Source organism: Mizuhopecten yessoensis, unplaced genomic scaffold (assembly GCF_002113885.1).
Source record: "Mizuhopecten yessoensis strain PY_sf001 unplaced genomic scaffold, ASM211388v2 scaffold716251, whole genome shotgun sequence".
NCBI classification, from domain to species: Eukaryota; Metazoa; Mollusca; class Bivalvia; order Pectinida; family Pectinidae; genus Mizuhopecten; species Mizuhopecten yessoensis.
This window is the reverse complement of record NW_018480023.1, coordinates 313,132-336,718: the sequence shown is the minus strand read 5'-3', so window position 1 is coordinate 336,718 and position 23,587 is coordinate 313,132. Positions and strand designations below refer to the sequence as shown.

Sequence of the window (23,587 nt, the reverse complement as noted above, 5' to 3'; positions counted from 1 at the left end):
GACGAGAGGTTTGTTTAAGGAGTACGTAATGTTAAGCCGAGCTACGTGAACCCCCGTAGGTCTGATATTGTTTGTTATTACCAGTTAATACTCGGTAGCCGTGACTTGTAAATCCCTGCTTATATCTGTCCCCATTACCGATCGTTGACGGGCGCGATTAAATCATGTGAATATAACAAAACATGTCCCGACCCGACACCTTTAACACCCGTCCTTCACTTGTAATAGCGAGTACAAGTCTCGTTACACACAGTCAATAAAAAACAGCGACAAATTATGTAGTAAACATATATACCCGATTAATCATTTCTCTGTCCCGTGCATGAACAACACATGTGATTGTTTCGCCTACAGAACTGGACGAGTCTGGGTATAAGGGAGGATTGATTTGTACAGCTCCTCACCTGTGAATATTTTACCTGTGGCCATCATACCTGTGTATTAGGTTACTAATATCTCAACGGTGTATTCGCCGTGTATATGCAATAAAGGATGTGATTCTCAATCCGCACAGACGGCGCTAGGCGAGAAGAAAATTTGGAACTCATTTACAGTTTCATTTTGTGTCAGACTTTGCGCCGGACCTTACGAGGCAGACATGACAATGTGAAGCCCGATATGTAAAAGTGTGTGATTTTACGTAACATCATTTAATCAGCAGTGGCTTAGAACTGTCTACCTGTTTGGTTTCTCAAACTCTCCTGTGCTGACAGGTGTCAGATGTAAGACTGAGTATGTCAAATATGCCGGACGACCAAACTTTCATTGTTGTGCGCTACGGTGGTAGGTATATTTGTTCATTAATTTGATATTGTTGTTTTTTTTATAAATAATACCTTGTTAAGTCATATTTGTGTGTTTTAAATGTCTCGTTAACCCTATGAGATGGTATTTAAGCTTATTTTAAGAGAACGAAACATAGTTACACTCAAATTCAATCTTTAAATTATGATTATTTAGTATCAAAATCAAACCGTGACGTAATTGACAGGTTAATACCCCTTGTAACAAGTATTCCACGTGTAACAGTTACACTATCTTAAGATGACTTGATAAACTTATACTCTCCCGTTATGGGGATGGCGAGGTACAGAACATACGAGATGTAAGAAAATAGATAGGTAATAGTCATCGTACAGGTATACTTTCTGTATTGAGTCTCTTTCTGAAAGTATCTCATCACTGTACTTTATAAAGCGATAATTAGTATTGTTGTATTTTCACATAGCAAGAGCCAATGTTTTTTTTGTAAAATAAGGAATATAAACACGTGGTAACGATAATTGAATGTAAGATGTTTACCGGATGTGATTAATATATATAGCAGAGAGGTAAATTGTATAATGTATTCACAGTAATTACTTACTTCAGGAGATGGTAGTACTAAGACGGAATGAGTCTAGACTTATCCCCACCATTTGTAGGTCATCAGCCAATGGCCAAATGATATACCTATGTAACACAGAGAAAAAGATAGCTTTTCTAAGTAACGACGCTTATTTAATTGATTACATGTATATTGATAAATTTATAATCGAACAAATGGTAAAACATGTGTTTGGTATTATGTGTACATTTCCTATTAATTATTTTGATAACGTTACGTTTTCTAAAAATATACCATGTCACAAAAGAATGGAAAATAATGAAGAGAGAAAGTAATTGTTAGAGTAAACGATGTGAAGGCGACGTATATGACAGCTTTCGCCAGACAATGACCAAACAATATATTTAACTTTACATGTAGTATAGGTGCCAACATTTCTGACACCTCAACGCTGAAGGTATTTGTACGCTACTCATTCGATATCTTTATATTGATCGACAAAGATCAGTACACTAAAAGTAGAATCCCTCCGACAATGACTTGTTGACTTGGTGTAGGGATCAATATAACCCCGGAATGGCGACTTATCCCCAGACGGAAAATCGAACAACATTACAACAAGGGAGCTTCATGAATATGAAAACAGTTCTACTGAATGTTTTATTCATTCTTTGATCATACCGATGATTCTGATCTTGTAAACACATGACTTTATACAGATGTAACACCGCATTGTGTCCTTCACAGTCGTCTATAATCTATTGAGCTGTGTCATTACATACTTATGTCGGCAATGTAAATCTCCTGGTCTAGATGATATGATAAGTTTGAATCTGGTCGATTGTACAATGTATGTTATATACATGTATGTGTTTATGTCGGTGGGTTTTATCTCTCGGTCTATATGATATGTTGGTTACACTGTATATGTGTTTATGTCAGTGGATTATGTCTCTCGGTCTATATTATCTGTTAGTTACACTGTATATGTGTTTATGTCAGTGGGTTTTATCTCTCGGTCGATATGATCTTTTGGTTACACTGTATATGTATTTTTTTCAGTGGATGATATCTCCCGGTATATATGATATTTTGGTTACACTTTATATGTGTTTACGTCGGTGGAGTATGTCTCTAGGTCTATATGATCTGTTGGTTACACTATATATGTTTTTATGTCAGTGGATTATGTCTCTCGGTCTATATGATCTGTTAATTACACTGTATATGTGTTTATGTCAGTGGGTTTTATCTCTCGGTCGATATGATCTTTTGGTTACACTGTATATGTATTTTTTTCAGTGGATGATATCTCCCGGTATATATGATATGTTGGTTACACTTTATATGTGTTTACGTCGGTGGAGCATGTCTCTAGGTCTATATGATCTGTTGGTTACACTATATATGTTTTTATGTCAGTGGATTATGTCTCTCGGTCTGTATGATCTGTTAGTTACACTGTATATGTGTTATGTCAGTGGATTATATCTCTCGGTCTATATGATCTGTTGGTTACACTGTATATGTGTTTATGTCAGTGGATTAGTTACACTGTATATGTGTTTATGTCAGTGCATTATATCTCTCGGTCTATTTGATCTGTTGGTTACACTGTATATGTGTTTATGTCAGTGCATTATATCTCTCGGTCTATTTGATCTGTTAGTTACACTGTATAGGTGTTCATGCCGGTGGATGATATCTCTCCATCTATATAATATATTGGTTACACTATATATGTGTTTATGTCAACGGATTATATCTCTCGGTCTATATGATCTGTTGGTTACACTGTATATGTATTTATTTCAGTGGATGATATCTCCCGGTATATATGATATGTTGGTTACACTTTATATGTGTTTACGTCGGTGGAGTATGTCTCTAGGTCTATATGATCTGTTGGTTACACTATATATGTGTTTATGTCAGAGGATTATGTCTCTCGGTCTATATGATCTGTTAGTTACACTGTATATGTGTTTATGTCAGTGGGTTTTATCTCTCGGTCGATATGATCTTTTGGTTACACTGTATATGTATTTTTTTCAGTGGATGATATCTCCCGGTATATATGATATGTTGGTTACACTTTATATGTGTTTACGTCGGTGGAGTATGTCTCTAGGTCTACATGATCTGTTGGTTACACTGTATATGTATTTATGTCGGTGGATGATATCTCTAGGTCTATATGATCTGTTAGTTACACTTTATATGTGTTTACGTCGGTGGAGTATGTCTCTAGGTCTATATGATATGTTGGTTACACTGTATATGTATTTATGTCGGTGGATGATATCTCTCGGTCGATATGAAATGTTGGTTGCACTGTATATGTGTTTATGTCGGTGGATCTGTCTCTCAGTCTATATGATCCGTTAGTTACACTGTATATGTGTTTATGTCAGTGGATGATATCTCTCGGTCTATATGATCTGTTGGTTACACTATATATATGTGTTTATGTCGGTGGATCTGTCTCTCGGTCTATATGATCTGTTGGTTACACCGTATATGTGTTTATGTCGGTAGATTATATCTCGGTCTATATGATCTGTTAGTTACATTGTATATGTGTTTATGTCGGTGGATTATATCTCTCGGTCTATTTGATTTGTTAGTTACACTGTATATGAGTTTATGTCGGTGGATTACTTGTCTCGGTCTATATGATCAGTTGGTTACACCGTATATGTGTTTATGTCGGTAGATTATATCTCTTAGTCTATTTGATCTGTTAGTTACACTGTATATGTGTTTATGTCAGTGGATTATATCTCTCGGTCTATTTGATCTGTTGGTTACACTGTATATGTGTTTATGTCGGTGGATCTGTCTCTCGGTCTATATGATCTGTTAGTTACACTATATATGTGTTTATGTCAGTGGATTATATCTCTCGGTCTATTTGATCTTTTAGTTACACTTTATATGTGTTTATGTCAGTGGATTATATCTCTCGGTCTATTTGATCTGTTAGTTACACTTTATATGTGTTTATGTCGGTGGAATAGGTTTCTCGGTCTATATGATATGTTAGTTACACTGTATATGTGTTTATGTCGGTGGAGTATGTCTCTAGGTCTATATGATCTGTTAGTTACACTGTATATGTGTTTATGTCAGTGGAGTATATCTCTCGGTCTATTTGATCTGTTGGTTACACTCTATATGTGTTTATGTCGGTAGATTATATCTCTCGGTCTATATGATATGTTAGTTACACTGTATATGTGTTTATGTCGGTGGGTTTTATCTCTCGGTCTATATGATATGTTAGTTACACTGTATATGAGTTTATGTCGGTGGATTACTTGGCTCGGTCTATATGATCAGCTGGTTACACGGTATATGAGTTTATGTCGGTGGATTATGTGTCTCGGTCTATATGATCTGCTGGTTACAATGTATATGAGTTTATGTCGGTGGATTACTTGTCTCGGTCTATATGATCAGCTGGTTACACGGTATATGAGTTTATGTCGGTGGACTACGTGTGTCGGTCTATATGATCAGCTGGTTACACGGTATATGAGTTTATGTCGGTGGATTACGTCTCTCGGTCTATATGATCTATTGGTTACACGGTATATGAGTTTATGTCGGTGGACTACGTGTCTCGGTCTATATGATCTGCTGGTTACTCTGTATATGAGTTTATGTCGGTGGATTACGTCTCTCGGTCTATATGATCTATTGGTTACACTGTATATGAGTTTATGTAGGTGGATTACGTGTCTCGGTCTATATGCAGTGGATTATGTCTCTCGGTCTATATGATCAGCTGGTTACACTGTATATGAGTTTATGTCGGTGGAGTATGTCTCTCGGTCTATATGATCAGCTGGTTACACTGTATATGAGTTTATGTCGGTGGATTACGTGTCTCGGTCTATATGATCTATTGGTTACACTGTATATGAGTTTATGTCGGTGGATTACGTGTCTCGGTCTATATGATCAGCTGGTTACACTGTTTATGTGGACAATGTGCCCCGGTCTTTATGATTTGTTGTTTGGATTGACACAAATATTGAGAAATAAAAAACGCAGTGCTTTTCCCCCAAACATATATGTGATGTGATATACTCAGGACTACATGTATATGTTTATGTTGGCCGATTTATGTCTCCGTTTATAGTAATACACATCATCAACTGTATGTATATGATTATTTAGGCTGGTAATGTCTTCGTTTTGTGTAGAACAATAAAGTTCATGCTATATGTATATGTTTGTGTAGGACGAGTGTGCCTCTGTTGTTTTCGGAACTGATTACGTAGTGTTTGTAAATAATAGGGAAACCCTTTTATTTTGAAAATAAAATTGTGGAAAAAAATATCAAAATCAAAAATCGACCATTTTGTTGGAAAATATATATATTTAAGTATCGGCGGAATCTTACATGTATCTATTGCTCCACACTTTTGTCAACCAATAGATCCTCACATTTACGTACGTAATGTTGTTAATTAATTTTAATTTGAAGTTCATATTTGCTTATCCTTAACTGTTTTACAGCCTAAGCGGTGTTTGCTAATTGCTGTACAATTTATTTGCATTTTGTTCCTAACAAAACAAAATGTGAGTTGTCAATAATGAAGCCGTAGAAATATCTATATTTACAAACCACACTCGATACCAATATTGCTATGGCCCTTAAATATATAACACTATTTTGGATGTTTCGATAAAACACACTCAAGGGTGGTTAATGTGTATATAACAAATTGAAAGAGAACGGCTTCTTTGATTTGGTCACGTCTTAAGGATGTGTGTGTTCTACAATATACACCAGTAAGTACACTTAGTATTTACCCTTATCCAATGGACGGTCGACCTACGCCTGGTGGTCTGAATAAAACATTGTATGTTCAATCGAAAATCTGTGTGGGTATTCAATACAGGTTTTAGTATGAAACCATATACGTACTCTGTCACACATAAATAGAAAAATTGTATGAAAGTAAAAATATTGGTCAGTATCTTGGATTACAATTTTGACATTCATTGAACGGATTTGGCAGCCGATTGTGTTTTTCACAAAAACATCGACAAATAATGAAATGTTTGATTTGTTGGTCCAGTTCGCAGTCACCCTATTGAAAAACAGAAATCTTTTCAATAGCTTAAAGCTTTCTGTCTTTAATTGTTATGTGGTGCCAAATTTTAAGTATATTATACGTGGTCTGAAAATGGAAACTTCCCATGCGATTGTTCAATAATCATTGTTGACACCGAAAGTATATACCTAATGTCCCAACAACATTGAATAACCCGCCTGTTTATTCCAATTTGACTTTAACAAGCGTAGGTAAATTGCTTATAACAGCTGTTCAAAATCCGGAGGGTAAAATAATGGCACATGTCAGAGACAATGGGCCTAACACGTCATTTTTATTAAAAACGATTACTGAACTGTGAACATAACATTGTATGGTTGTTATTGTTTCTCGTGTTTCAATACTTCAATGCAAAGTAAAAATGAATTCTAAAACTTAATTGCACACACCTTGCGTCGTTATAGTGAAATGTATTTCTTCTTTATTTCCTATGAATACAATATTATTGATATAGTCGTTTCGTAATACAATGAATCTATATAGGTCAAAACTGGCAAATGAGAACTTGATAAAGAGGACGTCAACATGTTTTTTCTCTTAAACATACATAAGAGAACATAAGTTTATTGTTATCGTTAATCACTACGACAGTGTACTGGTTCCTGGTGGTAGCGAAGCATTGAACTATGTATCAAAGGTTTTCTACCGGAGAAACTCTTATCTACTCTAATGGTGATCATAACTTGCTTTCCATTGTTTCGAATGTTCGCCATTATATTAAAGACCTTTTAAAAATTGTTGAAATAAATACGGACTTGCTCTTTCCTACATCTGGCAGGGGAGATCATGATGATTGCCTCAAGCGGTGCAGAAACGCTAAAGCTATGGAGCACATATGATTATATATTTTAAGATTTACGATGTCCTTTATTTCGTTTTGATTTTTTTCTATTTATTTTGCTGTATTTGTTATATCAAAGTTGTGTTTAGATGTTATTTTTCGGCAATATATGATTGGCCTCTGATTTAATATAACATTTTCTAGACCTGTTACATTAACATTGTTTAAAATGATTCTCTTGTAATTTGAACATTTTCAGACGGTATATAGACGGAAACCAATATAAATGTGTATTTACTAACTTTCACATCTGGGGGTAATTTGTTTTTTAGTGTGTTTGACTGTTGAGGTTTGTTATCCGATACATGTTTACGTCTATATAGTGATAAAGAGCTGCTAGAGACTATAGTAATAGCTTTAATTGATCCTAATCACCATCCAGAGTGACATAGATTGGTCATATATTTAAATATATCTAATTGATCAATTTTCATTTTGGATACAATAAAAAGATCAGGTATTTTAAGTACGAGCTACAAATGTCTATTGTCATAAGTTATTATATACTTTTACCGTAATAAGGTATACGTATACACTACGCTATAATTGATGAATAATGGTGCTAATTGTCCCAAATGAAATCGTATATACATTTAAATATATATGCTAGTGCCTCTGCGATATCAATACACGTCTGGTCAGGACATTGGAATTAGATGATCTGGGTCACGTCCTGATAAAACTAAGTAACGTTAACACTCAAACAAAGACTGATCCGTCGAACCCAGACGCATTAGTAATGGACGAGAACATGGCTTAAGTGAGGTGGGATCTCTCGAAAAGTGGCACACTTCAGCAAAGGGGCAAAGTGGTCACTCTACATTGTACATAAATATATATATAAAGTAGTGTACGTGCATGTTATATACAACAAAACATCAGAATATCACAAATAGCAATAAACTAACAATGTTGTTTATGCACGTGAAAAAATGTAAATTATTAAATAACCAGCGGAAAAAAGTAATTACCTGGTAGATAGGATATAAGGACTGCATTTATAAAGGTGTATTGTGTAATAACACCAGCAAATATGTCGGGTGTTTGTATGGTTTTGTTAGTGTCTCCGTGACCTCTGTGTTGTCTTTTATACATGCATCTACTTCAAATTCCGATTTTGTCCATTTTGCGGTGACGTTATTAATTAAAATATTCTTTTACATGGACCAGTCATTAAGTATTATATCAATATGGGTTACCTACTCTTATCAAATATGTCTATGTTTAGGTTACCTCGCAAACGGTGTTAACTGTCGTGGCATGTAACTTGTTAAAGAATTATGATAATGTTTATGTACCATGGATATTGAGCCCATATTACCTAAAACCGTCGTGTCGTTCAACCCCTATGTTATACACATTCTATTAACTATCATTTTGGTCTATAATAGCAAGGTTAGTACAGGTATCCAATGTATTCTAACGTCTATCACGGGTCTTCACTCCTCACCTCGTAAAACCAGTGCAAAACATTATAAAAGCAACGCGTACACAAAACAACAAAAGGCATATGTCCTCTTTCATTTTTGAGTCAGGGTCAGGCGTATTCTGCTGTAAAAGTATCGATTATAAAAGTTTCAAAAGGGAGCACAACCTTCAGCCACGGCGGATTTCACCATACAGCCATACAGCCATAATTACACTGGACGAACTATAAAGGTGATTTAATTAAAATGTGTGCTTTAGAAAATAATCGTTTATCCTGTATTGATTGGCAATCCTCGTGTTCATTCATTTAAACCATCCATAATACCGAGTTAGTTATCGTTCTTCAATAACCACGGTTTTAATGTATTCATTACCGTTAGTACTCTCAAATCGTTACATTATGTACCGGGTAGCAAACCTTGTACTTGTACATGTACCTACTTTTGTATTTAATGTACTTTTGATATTTTATTCTAAAAATACATTTTAATTATTAAGCGTCACGCTTGCAGTAGTGCAAGCAGTCAAATGAACATAAACAGAACAGAATATGTCTTCAATCAGTCAACCTAAATGGCACTTTATAACCGGATCTTGATCATTTCTTTACATATTATTGTATATTCGAACAACTGGACATGTAAATTTGTTATTTAAAAGGTATTATGGTACATTTGAATATTAATCAAGTATGTTGTGTGTGTTCAATTTAATCTACGCCAATCTTGTATATACTGACACATTTTGGTGCTCACTATGTAGAATACACGTGTGGTCAGATAGTCCGTGGTCCGAGTGACGGCAATCAGTGCAGATGAATTAAACGTCGACACTTAAGCGATATACTTGAGCCCTAGACGTTTCAAGTATCACAAAGGAACAGTATTTAAGCATATTTTACGACTCATAAGTTTGATTTTATCCTATAATCGCAGGAACAGCCCTGATAAAACCCACGCACCTATTCAATGTAGATGTATGACGTTTTCTTAAGGCTTATACTGTTTAATTGGAATTAAGCAAATGACGAAGCTCACTGTATGCACAGGAACTAATACCATAGCTACATTAGTATTGATATGATTAAATTAATCTGTAAAAAGTAAGGAGAAGTGTTATATGGTGATAAAGACCGTTCAAATAATTTAGCAACTAAAACACATTGTAACCTCTTAATCTGTAACATAACTGAAAACTGAAAACTGATACCGGTAGCGTATCAAGGCCTGTTGAACCGAACAGATCGTCAAGTGAGATTAAATGTTAACAGATTCAAATACAGTATTCTATTTATGGTTTAAAAGACACGTATTGTGTACAGTATTGGTATAAAGCAGCATGCAACCATCCGTTATGTGATCATGAATTCTTCAAATTATCAGTTCAGAGTGATTCCATCAAACTCGTCACATTGGCACAATAACAAAGTTTAAGAATATATTCAACCAAAGGCAACATACCTGTACATAATATATCTCAAAGCAGGTGTGAATAAAAGATGATTCTGTGATATTATGAAGGTATAGTATTCTGATAATCAAGTCAATTCCATATACCGTGTATATATAACAAATCAAGCAGCATTATGTATATTCAGCCTAAATAAACATAGTTATGCGTACCTGTTTTACATGTACCAGTGAAATATAATACCTTACGTGGCAAATACAGTTATCTCTTTCCATATAATCATATTCACTCTACTTATTCTCTATAAATCAACGAATGTAGTATATAAAAGTCTCAAAACTAATATCAAACAATACAAATTCACATTTCATATAAACAACGAAATCAATTAACATGAAGTATGCATAGCTTTATAAACCCAACATTAACGTACAATATCTTATGGACATGGTTATATATAGAAGGCAAATTTACATTGGGTTCGTTGCATTATTCTGGCTCATGCTGAAAAATAACATACAAATACAATGCTTTAAGGACCATTCACCGTTTATGCCAGACATATACAGTAGATTTAACCAATATATAGTGTATGTCCGAAATCACGTATCTTTAAAATCGTTGGTTGTGACGCATATTGAGTTTTGTGTCATCATTTTACTATGATATCACCGAGGCTTGATTTAAAATTAATGGCAAATGATAATTTTATTTTATTTTATGTCATCAGATGACGAGTCAGCACTGTTCAACCCGAATTGTGCAAGTCATACATTGACGGAATGGATCAGGAAAAAGTGCAAGTGTGAAAATGACAGTGAGTATAACTTAATTTAACAGTGTGATTTAAATGTAAACCAAATAAAACATCCTACAAAAATACTATTTAAGGTTAAACAAACTCCCTAAAATACGGTACAGTCACCCTAAATATCAACCCGCTGATAAGTCATATATAAAGATCCGATTTAAACAATCGGAATGCAGAAACATTGTATGTAATATTAATATATTGAACTGGTATTTTATTTATCATCGGTAATATACAACATGTCTTTTGCGACTCAACCACATGCTACTAATTATCATATCATCTAAAGTGAATGTATACACCAAGCTCAGGTGGAGCTTACTTTTTCCTTTACTAGCTGTGGAGATCCATGCCATCCTTAAACCAAGATGGTTGTGGTCCGTATGCCTCTCCACATGAATCATGGTAAAAAGTTTCAGGCAATACATTTTAGCATATTGTAAATAAGAAAACAAATGCTTAGAAACCTAGAGTGGTCAATGGAATTTAGAAGATGTAACATTTCATAACATATAATGGTGTTCAGTGAGAGACATGTTATAAACATTGCCAATGAAATGTGTTATAATGTATATAACATTTCGTGCCTTCTTATAACAAAACGAAATGTTACGAAAGAGCAATTTACATAAAGTTACGTTATTAATCACAGCCACATGTCCTTTGATTTTACATTTATATAACGGTGAAATATATTACCGGCGCTTTTTACGACAATTACCAACATCTATGTAAAAGAGAAACATTATTTCTGTATGACCTAGGTATAAAGAAGAACTTACTATGTCATTTCGTAGCATTTAATCGGTCGCAAGAGAATGAAATGCAATAATGACGGAAAACTATATTAAACAAAACTTCGGCCATAATACAGACTAAGTTAACGACGCTGTGAACCATTTGAATTACTAATGTTCAGGTTCATTTTGTCAAAATAGCGTATCTTAATTCTGATGTTTAATTAGGGTCATTGAATATGACTTGTCAGTGGTTGAAAATTTGGGTCACAATATTCAAGCGGGATAGTTAAACCATATTATCTGCATGTTAGCACAATATAGTTTTTTTTATGTTTATAAATCTTAATTTGTAAAAACAATATTTTGCTTTCACTCAACAGTATATTTGCATATTTGTAAAAAACACTACTGGGATATTTGATCCAATTAATGAAGTATTGATACTTAAGAATAAGTATTGATACTTAATAATAAGTATTTATTTAATATTACGAAAGTCAACTGTTAACAAACAGATGTATAGTTTTTCCATTTTGAAATAGTAATAATGGTACAATTTATCTGCTGACTCGACGCTAGATAAATTTAATACAGAACATTCGTGGTTTTAAATCCTACACCGGTATTGAAGACAGTAGCTAGATTTGTACAGAAAATATCTTATTCAAGACTGATAACCGAACACTTGCATAAAATATGAATACAAAGCAGTGAATATTTCCCCCATGTGAAGACGATTAGGATAGATATACAGTTCCTAATCGACATGGTGGTTATTTAGCACCGTTGATAACTAATTCACTACGTCGTAAATTAGTGAACTAGGCATTCTTAATTCAGATAAACCCCGTCTGTGATTTTTAAATGACCCCATATGTTCTCTTATAATTGGCAATTGAATATTCACACAGACGCAGTGCTCTTATAGGCAAATTGATACGCAGTCTACTTCAAATTATGTCTTATTTACATTTATCAAAATAATCGGACATGAAAGGATAAAACGAGTCGGCTTTCCAGTATCATACGAGGTTCCGACATCATATATTATTTCGTTGTGTTAGCTTTGGTTACACTGATTATAGCTTTGAAAACTTATCTTTGTCGCTTTAGTTACGTATCTGAGGCGTCATAGATAGACAATGCCATTTGATGTTTGGTATTGACCCGAGCAAAGTAGCCTCATTGCTATTTCTTTATTACATTCCAACAAGTAAATGAATATCATATATTACAATGTATCAATGTATCGAAACAATTAAAACTACTCATAAAACATTAACCGGAATATTTGACAAGGTAACGCAAACTTTCAGATATTCCCATTTCTTTTTTTTTTTACCTCGTTACCAGCCTTATGCAGCTAAGGACCTTCACATATTTTATCTGCTGTATTCCTATGTAATATCGTATGAAACGACTGATAAGGGACCCTCTGTATAATCTGGTGTTTCCCTCCGTGCCCTCTTTTATGGACTCAAATCAGCCGAAAGTTATCTGCCTCAACTGCATCTCATTGAATTCCTTAGTTTCTTTTCTTTAAACTTTTCTTACTTTTGTTGATGTCTCCAAGAGATATATCATAGGACCGTAGTCACACTAGTATGAACTGATTGGGCCCCATGCTATCGTGTCAAGTTAATGAAATTCCAGTATGGTACAAACAAGTGGACCGTTTCAAACCGTTGTAAGGACAAATCCTTTAACAAAACCCAGACAATTATATATTTCAATATCAGGGAGGCTAAGCATACACGACAAAATGAAATGTTTTCAGGTCAACATATTCTCCTTACTGTTTTAATAACAACTTTATTGTCGCTTGATCTGGAAAAAGATAATCGAAAAATAAGTTTTAATAGATGCAATGTATTTTATACAGAATGTAATAATTATTGCTAATTATATGACTTTATTAATGACTATCGATATGAAACCATGCATACATATTTATATTCACAGTTATAATAGACCTGGTCGACCTGGAGGGTCAGGTCAAGAATCTCCCGACCAGACCAAAAGACTACGCCAGCGAGATGGTCACAGGGCGGGAAACCTACGTGCTAATACGGGTCGAACGTACGTATACACGTGGATAACATCTGTTACCTTAGTCTACTGAAATTCGTCTATAATCTTCCTGGCCTTGCTTTTCACAAAAAAAAAAAAAATGTTTTTGTTTTTTGGAAGTTGAAATACTTCTCATAACAACAGTCACACTATTATTAAATAAACCTAATATACTCCCAAATTGGAGATGATTACATTGGACAAGTTTAAGCAAATATAATTAGCTGTACGTTCATCGATGTAATATGAGAACATAAACCCTGCAGTATAAAATACCTTTGTTTGTACACAAATGTACACAACAATTAATCAACTACTAATGAATGTCCCGGGATGATATAACTATAAAAATATCCAGTAAACTTTTATTATTTGTATCAACTTTATTGTAATTATCAGTTCCCAACATACGTAGTAAATACAGGAATGCACTATACCGCTGACCAGTAGTCACTGCATCAATGATACACGGTCAAATATACACTGCATCATCACCTCCCATAATTATAATCTAACTGTATTCACTGTGATAACAACGGCTAGATAAACCCAGCACAGCTTACACTAATGGCTAGATTCCCGCTCTAAAATTGAGGATTTCGTTAATGTACAGCCTCGGATGATTATAATTGTGTAATTGAAAAGAGCCAATTTTATTGTTTATTCGATTGCTATTCAAACAATCATACCAGCCATTTAATAGCAGTCGATCGGTATCGCATATGCTAATAATTGCGGACACATACAATAATGCATGCATAACAACTCTCTTGAACCTAGTGTTAAATCAATATCGGTTTTTATTACCACACGGCTAGACCAATATTGACTATCAAGCCAGGCCTTTATTATCATGTTCATTAACTTATAGTTATAGCTTCCGACTTCTTAATTATTTCCATTGACATTTGCAACGTCATGGACAAATTGATTTTCCCTTAGATATTATGGACATTTACAAATAATCAATCAAACTAATATCTTTGACAATGCCGTTATAGAAAGCACACACACGTCGTTTTCCATGTCAGTCCTTTGTAAATAGATATGTATTGAATCAATATTTGCATACATGTAATAATATTGAGTGTCCCTGGGGTAACAGATTAACACACTATAACATTGTCACCATTTAACTTTACTGAATAAAGATCACACGCAACTACGAATGCAATGGCAAAAATGCTGACGTAACAATTATTATGAATTTTATTTTCATATATTGTCACCCAAGTCCGAAACATTGTTACGATTCTTCATTTCTTTTCATATTTCCATCAACGTTTAAGCAACGGTCAAGTAAAGGATTACCTCTAATGAGTTCCGAGGTTCCTAGGTCTATGTTGCTATTTATAATTCTACCATTGAGCAAATGGGGCAATGTCTTACCGATTGTTCTAGATAAAAAGCGTACATTAGTCCCATCACTAAAGAGATGTGTGCAGATGAAACATTTCCAATTAAAGGGCCATTTGTAGGTATTTTCCTTCAATCAATATAATACAATACGTCTGAATATTGTTTAAAATACTGTTACATATTCATATTCTCTGTTTTGGTCTGCAAAATGTGACAATTAATCGAAGCCTGGTGTTTAAGCTACTTATAGTGTGGTTGGAACTAATGTAGTACCAGTGGTATAAATAATCCCAATATAGACCACTATCAAGTCTATATCTTACAATTAATGTAGTACTAGTGGTATAAATAATCCCAATACAGACCACTATCAAGTCTATATCTTACAATTAATGTAGTACTAGTGGTATAAATAATCCCAATACAGACCACTATCAAGTCTATATCTTACAATTAATGTAGTACCAGTGGTATAAATAATCCCAAAACAGACCACTATCAAGTCTATATCTTACAACTAATGTAGTATCAGTGGTATAAATAATCCCAATACAGACCACTATCAAGTCTATATCTTACAACTAATGTAGTACCAGTGGTATAAATTATCCCAATATGGACCACTATCAAGTCTGCATCTTACAACTAATAAAGTACCAGTGGTATAAATAATCCCAATATGGACCACTATCAAGTCTGCATCTTACAACTAATAAAGTACCAGTGGGATAAATAATCCCAATATAGACCACTATCAAATCTATATCTTACAACTAATGTAGTGCCAGTGGTATAGACAATCCCAATACAGACCACTATCAAGTCTACATCTTACAACTAATAAAGTACCAGTGGTATAAATAATCCCAATATAGACCACTATCAAATCTATATCTTACAACTAATGTAGTGCCAGTGGTATAGACAATCCCAATACAGACCACTATCAAGTCTACATCTTACAACTAATGAAGTACCAGTGGTATAAATAATCCCAATATAGACCACTATCAAATCTATATCTTACAACTAATGTAGTGCCAGTGGTATAGACAATCCCAATACAGACCACTATCAAGTCTACAACTTACAACTAATGAAGTACCAGTGGTATAAATAATCCCAATACAGACCACTATCAAGTCTACATCTTAAAACTAATGTAGTACCAGTGGTATAAATAATCCCATACAGACCACTATCAAGTCTACATCTTACAACTAATGTAGTACCAGTGGTATAAATAATCCCAATACAGACCACTATCAAGTCTATATGTTACAACTAATGTAGTACCAGTGGTATAAATAATCCAAAATAGACCACTATCTAGTCTACATCTTACAACTAATGTAGTACCAGTGGTATAAATAATCCCAATACAGACCACTATCAAGTCTATATCTTACAACTAATGTAGTAGCAGTGGTATAAATAATTCCAAAATAGACCACTATCGAGTCTACATCTTACAACGGATGTAGTACCAGTGGTATAAATAATACCAATATGGACCACTATCAAATCTTTATCTTACAACCCGGATAACAATTATCGGTCTGTATGATATGTGCGTTATCGTTTTTAGATTATCATTCCACAAGCCACTTCGGTAATGTTAACGTATCTCACACACCCCATTCAAGTAGCATACATTATTTGTTCAGGTCATAAACTTGACGGACTCCAGCTGAATGAAGTGAAATGTAAACTTATATGTCAATAACATATCTTATAGGTAGTAGATTGTGTGGTTATACGGCGTCCGTCTTCCCAATGTTGATTTAGACGAAAGGCGACACTTACATGTATGTGTCAGACATAGGCAGTGAAATGATTTTATAACATGCAAGTGCACAACTGTCCAAGAAAGAACCGTCATCAACAGGGACAGATATTATGTGTGAACATTGAAAGAGTTGTCAAGTTAAATATTACGGTCTTCCCTGGACTGTTTTTAATAAAATGTGTGACAGGGCGACTTAATATAGCTGATATTTTAATTAAAGTTGAATGTAGGCAAACTTACCAGAGAAAATAAATAGTTCACAATTCTGTTTCAGGTTGTAATGACGGGAAATTTAACTACACATCACTACTCAATAACCTTGCAGAAGTAAATCCAGAACTGAATGGTAAGTGGACTGTCACATGATACTACAGTATATGGTTTACTGTCACGTGACACAACGGTATGGTTAACTGTCACATGATACTACGGTGTGGTTTACTGGCACGTGATACTACGTACAGTATGGTTAACTGTCAGGTGATACAATGGTATGGTTTTCTGTCACGTGATACCACTGTATGGTTAACTGTCACGTAATACTACGGTTTAGTTTACTGTCACATGATGCTACGGTATAGTTTACTGCCACGTTTGCACATGATACCACGGTATATTATACTATCACGTTTGCACATGATGCTACGGTATAGTTTACTGCAACGTTTGCACATGATGCTACGGTATAGGTTACTTCCACGTTTGCACATGCTACCACGGTATATTTTACTGCCACTTTTGCACATGATGCTACGGTATAGTTTACTGCCACGTTTGCACCGGTATATTTTACTATCACGTTTTCACATAATACTACGGTATAGTTTACTGCCACATGATGCTACGGTATAGTTTACTGCCAAGTTTGCACATGGTACCACGGTATATTTTACTATCACGTTTGCACGTGATGCTACAGTATAGTTTACAGCCACGTTTGCACATGATACCACGGTATATTATACTATCACGTTTGCAAATGATGCTACGGTATAGTTTACTGCAACGTTTGCACATGATGCTACGGTATAGGTTACTTCCACGTTTGCCCATGCTACCACGGTATATTTTACTGCCACTTTTGCACATGATACCACGGTATATTTTACTATCACGTTTTCACATAATACTACGGTATAGTTTACTGCCACATGATGCTACGGTATAGTTTACTGCCAAGTTTGCACATGGTACCACGGTATATTTTACTATCACGTTTGCACATGATACTACGGTATAAGTCACTGTCACGTGATACTACGATATAGTTTACTGTCACGTTTTCACATGATACCACGGTATAGATTACTTCCACGTTTGCACATGATACTACGGTATAGTTCTCTGTCACGTGATACTACGATATAGTTTACTGCCAAGTTTGCACATGATACCACGGTATATTTTACTAGCACGTTTGCAATGGTTAACTGTCACGTAATACTACGGTTTAGTTTACTGTCACATGATGCTACGGTATAGTTTACTCCCACGTTTGCACATGATACCACGGTATATTATACTATCACGTTTGCACATGATGCTACGGTATAGTTTACTGCCAAGTTTGCACATGGTACCACGGTATATTTTACTATCACGTTTGCACATGCTACCACGGTATATTTTACTGCCACTTTTGCACATGATACCACGGTATATTTTACTATCACGTTTGCACGTGATGCTACAGTATAGTTTACAGCCACGTTTGCACATGATACCCCGGTATATTATACTATCACGTTTGCACATGATGCTGCGGTATAGTTTACTGCAACGTTTGCACATGATGCTACGGTATAGGTTACTTCCACGTTTGCACATGCTACCACGGTATATTTTACTGCCACTTTTGCACATGATGCTACGGTATAGTTTACTGCCAAGTTTGCACATGGTACCACGGTATATTTTACTATCACGTTTGCACGTGATGCTACAGTATAGTTTACAGCCACGTTTGCACATGATACCCCGGTATATTATACTATCACGTTTGCACATGATGCTGCGGTATAGTTTACTGCAACGTTTGCACATGATGCTACGGTATAGGTTACTTCCACGTTTGCCCATGCTACCACGGTATATTTTACTGCCACTTTTGCACATGATGCTACGGTCTAGTTTACTGCCACGTTTGCACATGATACCCCGGTATATTTTACTATCACGTTTTCACATAATACTACGGTATAGTTTACTGCCACATGATGCTACGGTATAGTTTACTGCCACGTTTGCACATGATCCCACGGTATATTTTACTATCACGTTTTCACATAATACTACGGTATAGTTTACTGCCACATGATGCTACGGTATAGTTTACTGCCAAGTTTGCACATGGTACCACGGTATATTTTACTATCACGTTTGCACATGATACTACGGTATAAGTCACTGTCACGTGATACTACGATATAGTTTACTGTCACGTTTTCACATGATAGTACGGTATAGTTCACTGTCACATGATGCTACGGTATAGTTTACTGCCACGTTTGCACATGATCCCACGGTATATTTTACTATCACGTTTTCACATAATACTACGGTATAGTTTACTGCCACATGATGCTACGGTATAGTTTACTGCCAAGTTTGCACATGATACCACGGTTTATTTTACTATCACGTTTGCACATGATGCTACGGTATAGTTTACTTCCACGTTTGCACATGTTACTACGGTATAGTTTACTGTCACGTGATACTACGGTATAGTTTACTGTCACGTTTTCACATGATACTACGGTATAGTTCACTGTCACATGATGCTACGGTATAGTTTACTGCCACGTTTGCACATGATACCACGGTATATTTTACTATCACGTTTGCACATGATGCTACGGTATAGTTTACTTCCACGTTTGCACATGCTACTACGGTATAGTTCACTGTCACGTGATACTACGATATTGTTTACTTCCACGTTTTCACATGATACTACAGTATAAAGTTAGGCGTCACAATCTAGAGCATGCGCACAACACTTACACAATATATAGGAATGATTGCTGAGGCGACACATATCCCTTTGTTTGACATAACAATAAACTAGTTCCAATCTTTATTCGGTAAACAAACCACTACTAGTAAACTAACGCGTTACAAAAATATGGTACATATAATTCAAAGAGTTGTGTGCTGATTGCTACTAGGAACTTGTTAGACCATGCACATTAACTGTATAATGAAATGAAGTATTGATATACTGCTAACGTAATCTATAAGACCAATAAGATAAATTTCTTAACAAACACGAATAGGCACTTACTTAACAAACACGAATAGGCACTTAGAATGGTCGCTCTCGCGATTTGTTTCCTTCGTAACGTTGTCCGACAATTCTCAAGCAGCTTACCAATCAACACAATCTGTATCAACAGGTAAAGGTGCCGTTCAAGCATGTCATTAGTGAAGTTCACATTACAATTACGTAAATGTAGTAAATCTTGTAAATCAAATGCATGTCACACTAAAACGTCATTGTAGATAACGTTTTTGTTTCAGTTAAGCTGTCAAGTATGTCCAGACCCACGACGAGAACGAGTAAAAATAAGAAACAGAAACCTCAAGTTAAGCAGATAAAGACAGCGCGGCAAGAGTCCTCACAGGGAAAGAGGCCGGGGAGCAGCGAGAAACCGAAAAAATCAGCCAAATAAAAGTGCCGCTTCCACGACTCTGCACGGCGGTTACACAATAGAATTTAGTTGGATCGAGGGCGCCATAGATATTTTGTTAATATAAATCATAGATCGCACTTTCAAAACCTATTTCTGAACAATGACTGTCGAAGTGTTTGAAAACACAGTAGTCATTAGAATTTCTAACCATGCGTACCATGACATATATGCCTTATTTTGTATGTAAATACATATATATTCAGTAAATGTTTGTATTCGCCAACATAAAATAACAAGAAGATATATGTATGTGTTCTCTGATCCGTCCTTCATAAAATTATTCTATACATATAGGGGGTTATTACTGTATATACATATCAAGTCATATCTTGTATTGCATTGTTTAAATCATAATAAAAATATTTCTGCTGAAATGTTTTGCAATTTTTAAGGACAGAAAACATACTGTTTTCCTTTTTTATTTCCTTTAGCAATTCGTTCCTCTTTTTTACATACCTCCTACTTCATACGTTAGCAAAGGGACCGTGCAGATGCTCTAAACAAGATATAATTACAAAATAGATCACCAAGTGTCAAAGGAAAATGCGAACCCGGTTTTGTTAAGTACACCGTGTGTGATGAAGAGGCATATATTGGTACCTAGAGTATTATGAGAAAACAACGGAGAGATTCAACGACAGGAACATATCCAGCCTTGATGGCGGGCAATGATATTTTCGCAATTTAGCGCTGTATAGTGTTTAACATTTTATACAAAATTCAATATGAAAATGTATGTTACAGAATTATAATGTTGTTTATTCATTTTCAACATTTAAATTAAACATGGAATACATGATGATCATTTTTCTGCGAGGCAAACTCTGTATAAATGAGTTTGAAAACAAAACAAAAAGCTTCACGATATCTCTTTATCGTGGAAATCAAGGGAGAAATTCGGAGAAAGCTACTGAATCCACCGTGGGCAGGATAAGCCAGGATGTTCCTATCAAGAAAGGGAAGTTCACGATGGGAAATATAAATAATCCTGCTTATCGTAGAGCTTAGTAGTATAATAGTTAGCCGTTTCTGCTGTTAGTGTAGATCAAAGTAAGCGCCCAAGTAGACGTGTCATTGATTTTAAACTCTTCAACACATTTAGCCCGATTTGAAAGCATGCCAAATAGGTCAGAAGAGGGGGCACGCACAGCTTGATTCCATAGGAATGCGTAAAGTCTGCTTGGAAATAGTTCAACTTAACTCAGCAGTGTCTTTGGACATTGGCTGTACTTTCAATAAAACGTTGCGTGTCAATGTTATCTCATTTGACTTGGATCTGCCATGGCAACGTCTAGACGCAAGGTTTGTCTATTTCAGAAGTTGGTGATACAACATGTAAAGATATTGCACAATCAAATATGTGGCCATGTATCTATATTTGACAGCATAAAAAGATTAACGTAAATTGTGTTCCTTTAAAAAGTGACATATGTAAGAAAATAAGCGTGAAACAATCTTTGACGAAAAATTGCTAATAATATCTATTAATATGATAATAAATGTAATAAATATTTTCAACACACGTAGGTCAAACAATACATATTCAATCGTCAATCATTTTTATTCAAAAAGCAGCAATACAAATGTTTATATATTGCACTTCTGTGTAGGCGAATTTCAATATTGCGTGTATATTTGTATAGATATCAATATTTCTGTTATTACAATGCTCACTCCAATAAAGATTTGTTAACGATCATGAGGCTTCTATTGAAAAATTAAGTTCTGAGGAACAAATAGAAACTAAAGCATGTATACAAACAAGAGGCCCAATGGGCCTGCATCGCTCACCTGGTAAAAAAAATCACACTTGTAACCTTAAAAGTGATCTAAAATAAAGCTACAGGCAAAATATCAGTATTTATGATTAAAATTCGTTCAAAAGACCCTGTTATTTTTTTTAAAAACATTTCACCCCTGTGATTGAAAGTCGAACAAAGTCATTATGTTGAACACATTGTATAGCCTTTCATCTCAGGATGCAACTTGCAAAGTATAAACATCCTGGGACCCATGGTTATTCATAAGAGGTTGTTTAAAGATTTTAAACAAATTTGACCCCTGTGACCTTGAATATAAGTCAAAGTCATTCACTTTAACAAACATAGTAGTCTTTGATCCCAGCATATGCTACTAACTAAATATCAACATCCTGAGCCTTTTGGTCATTCAGAACAAGTTGTTAAAATATTTTAAACATATTTGCTCCTTGTGACCTTGAATGATTGTATGATTCAAGGTCATACATTTAAACAAACTTGGTAGCCTTTGATCCTAGTATGCTACTAGGCATGACTAAATATCATCACCCAGGGCATTTTGGTTATTGAGAAGAAGTTGTTTAAAGTTTTAACATATTTGACCCCTGTGACCTTGAATATGGGTGAAGGTCATTCATTTGAACAAACTTTGTAGCCCTTCATCTCAGCATGCTACTGGCCAAATATCATCACCCTGGGCATTTTGGTTATTGAGAAGAAGTTGTTTAAAGTTTTAACATATTTGACCCCTGTGACCTTGAAAATAGGTGAAGGTCATTCATTTGAACAAACTTTGTAGCCCTTCATCTCAGCATGCTACTGGCCAAAGATCATTACCCTGGGCATTTTGGTTATTCAGAAGAAGTTATTTAAAGTTTTTTTAAGACAACTGACCCCTGTGACCTTGAATATAATTGAAGGTCATTCATTTAAACAAACTTGGTAGCCCTTCAACCTAGCATGCTACTGACCAAATATCATCTCCCTGGGCAGTTTGGTTACTGAGAAGAAGTTGTTTAAAGTTTTTAACATATTTGACCCCTGTGACCTTGAATATGGGTGAAGGTCATTCATTTGAACAAACTTTGTAGCCCTTCATCTCAGCATGCTACTGGCCAAATATCATTACCCTGGTCATTTTGGTTATTGAGAAGTTAAAAGTTTTTAACATATTTGACCCCTGTGACCTTGAAAATAGATGAAGGTCATTTATTTGAACAAACTTGGT

General features: G+C 35.0%; 1 protein-coding gene across 1 annotated transcript; it reads left to right on the top strand.

The window, feature by feature from the left end:
- Nucleotides 1–281: 281 nt before the first annotated feature.
- On the top strand, nt 282–20,990 carry LOC110442347 (uncharacterized protein CXorf65 homolog). Its single transcript, XM_021485905.1, has 5 exons — nt 282–783; nt 10,866–10,952; nt 13,649–13,765; nt 17,179–17,250; nt 20,427–20,990. Exons 1-5 carry the CDS (start codon nt 735–737, stop codon nt 20,576–20,578), a joined length of 477 nt encoding a protein of 158 aa, XP_021341580.1. The 5' UTR covers nt 282–734; the 3' UTR covers nt 20,579–20,990.
- Nucleotides 20,991–23,587: the final 2,597 nt, after the last annotated feature.

Bases quoted from the DNA above. Each gene is read 5' to 3' on its own strand.
- LOC110442347 (XM_021485905.1), top strand. From the start codon at position 735: ATGTCAAATATGCCGGACGACCAAACTTTCATTGTTGTGCGCTACGGT. The intron at 13,766-17,178 runs GTACGTATACAC...ATTCTGTTTCAG, and splicing joins CGTGCTAATACGGGTCGAAC to GTTGTAATGACGGGAAATTT. The intron at 17,251-20,426 runs GTAAGTGGACTG...TTTTTGTTTCAG, and splicing joins AGTAAATCCAGAACTGAATG to TTAAGCTGTCAAGTATGTCC.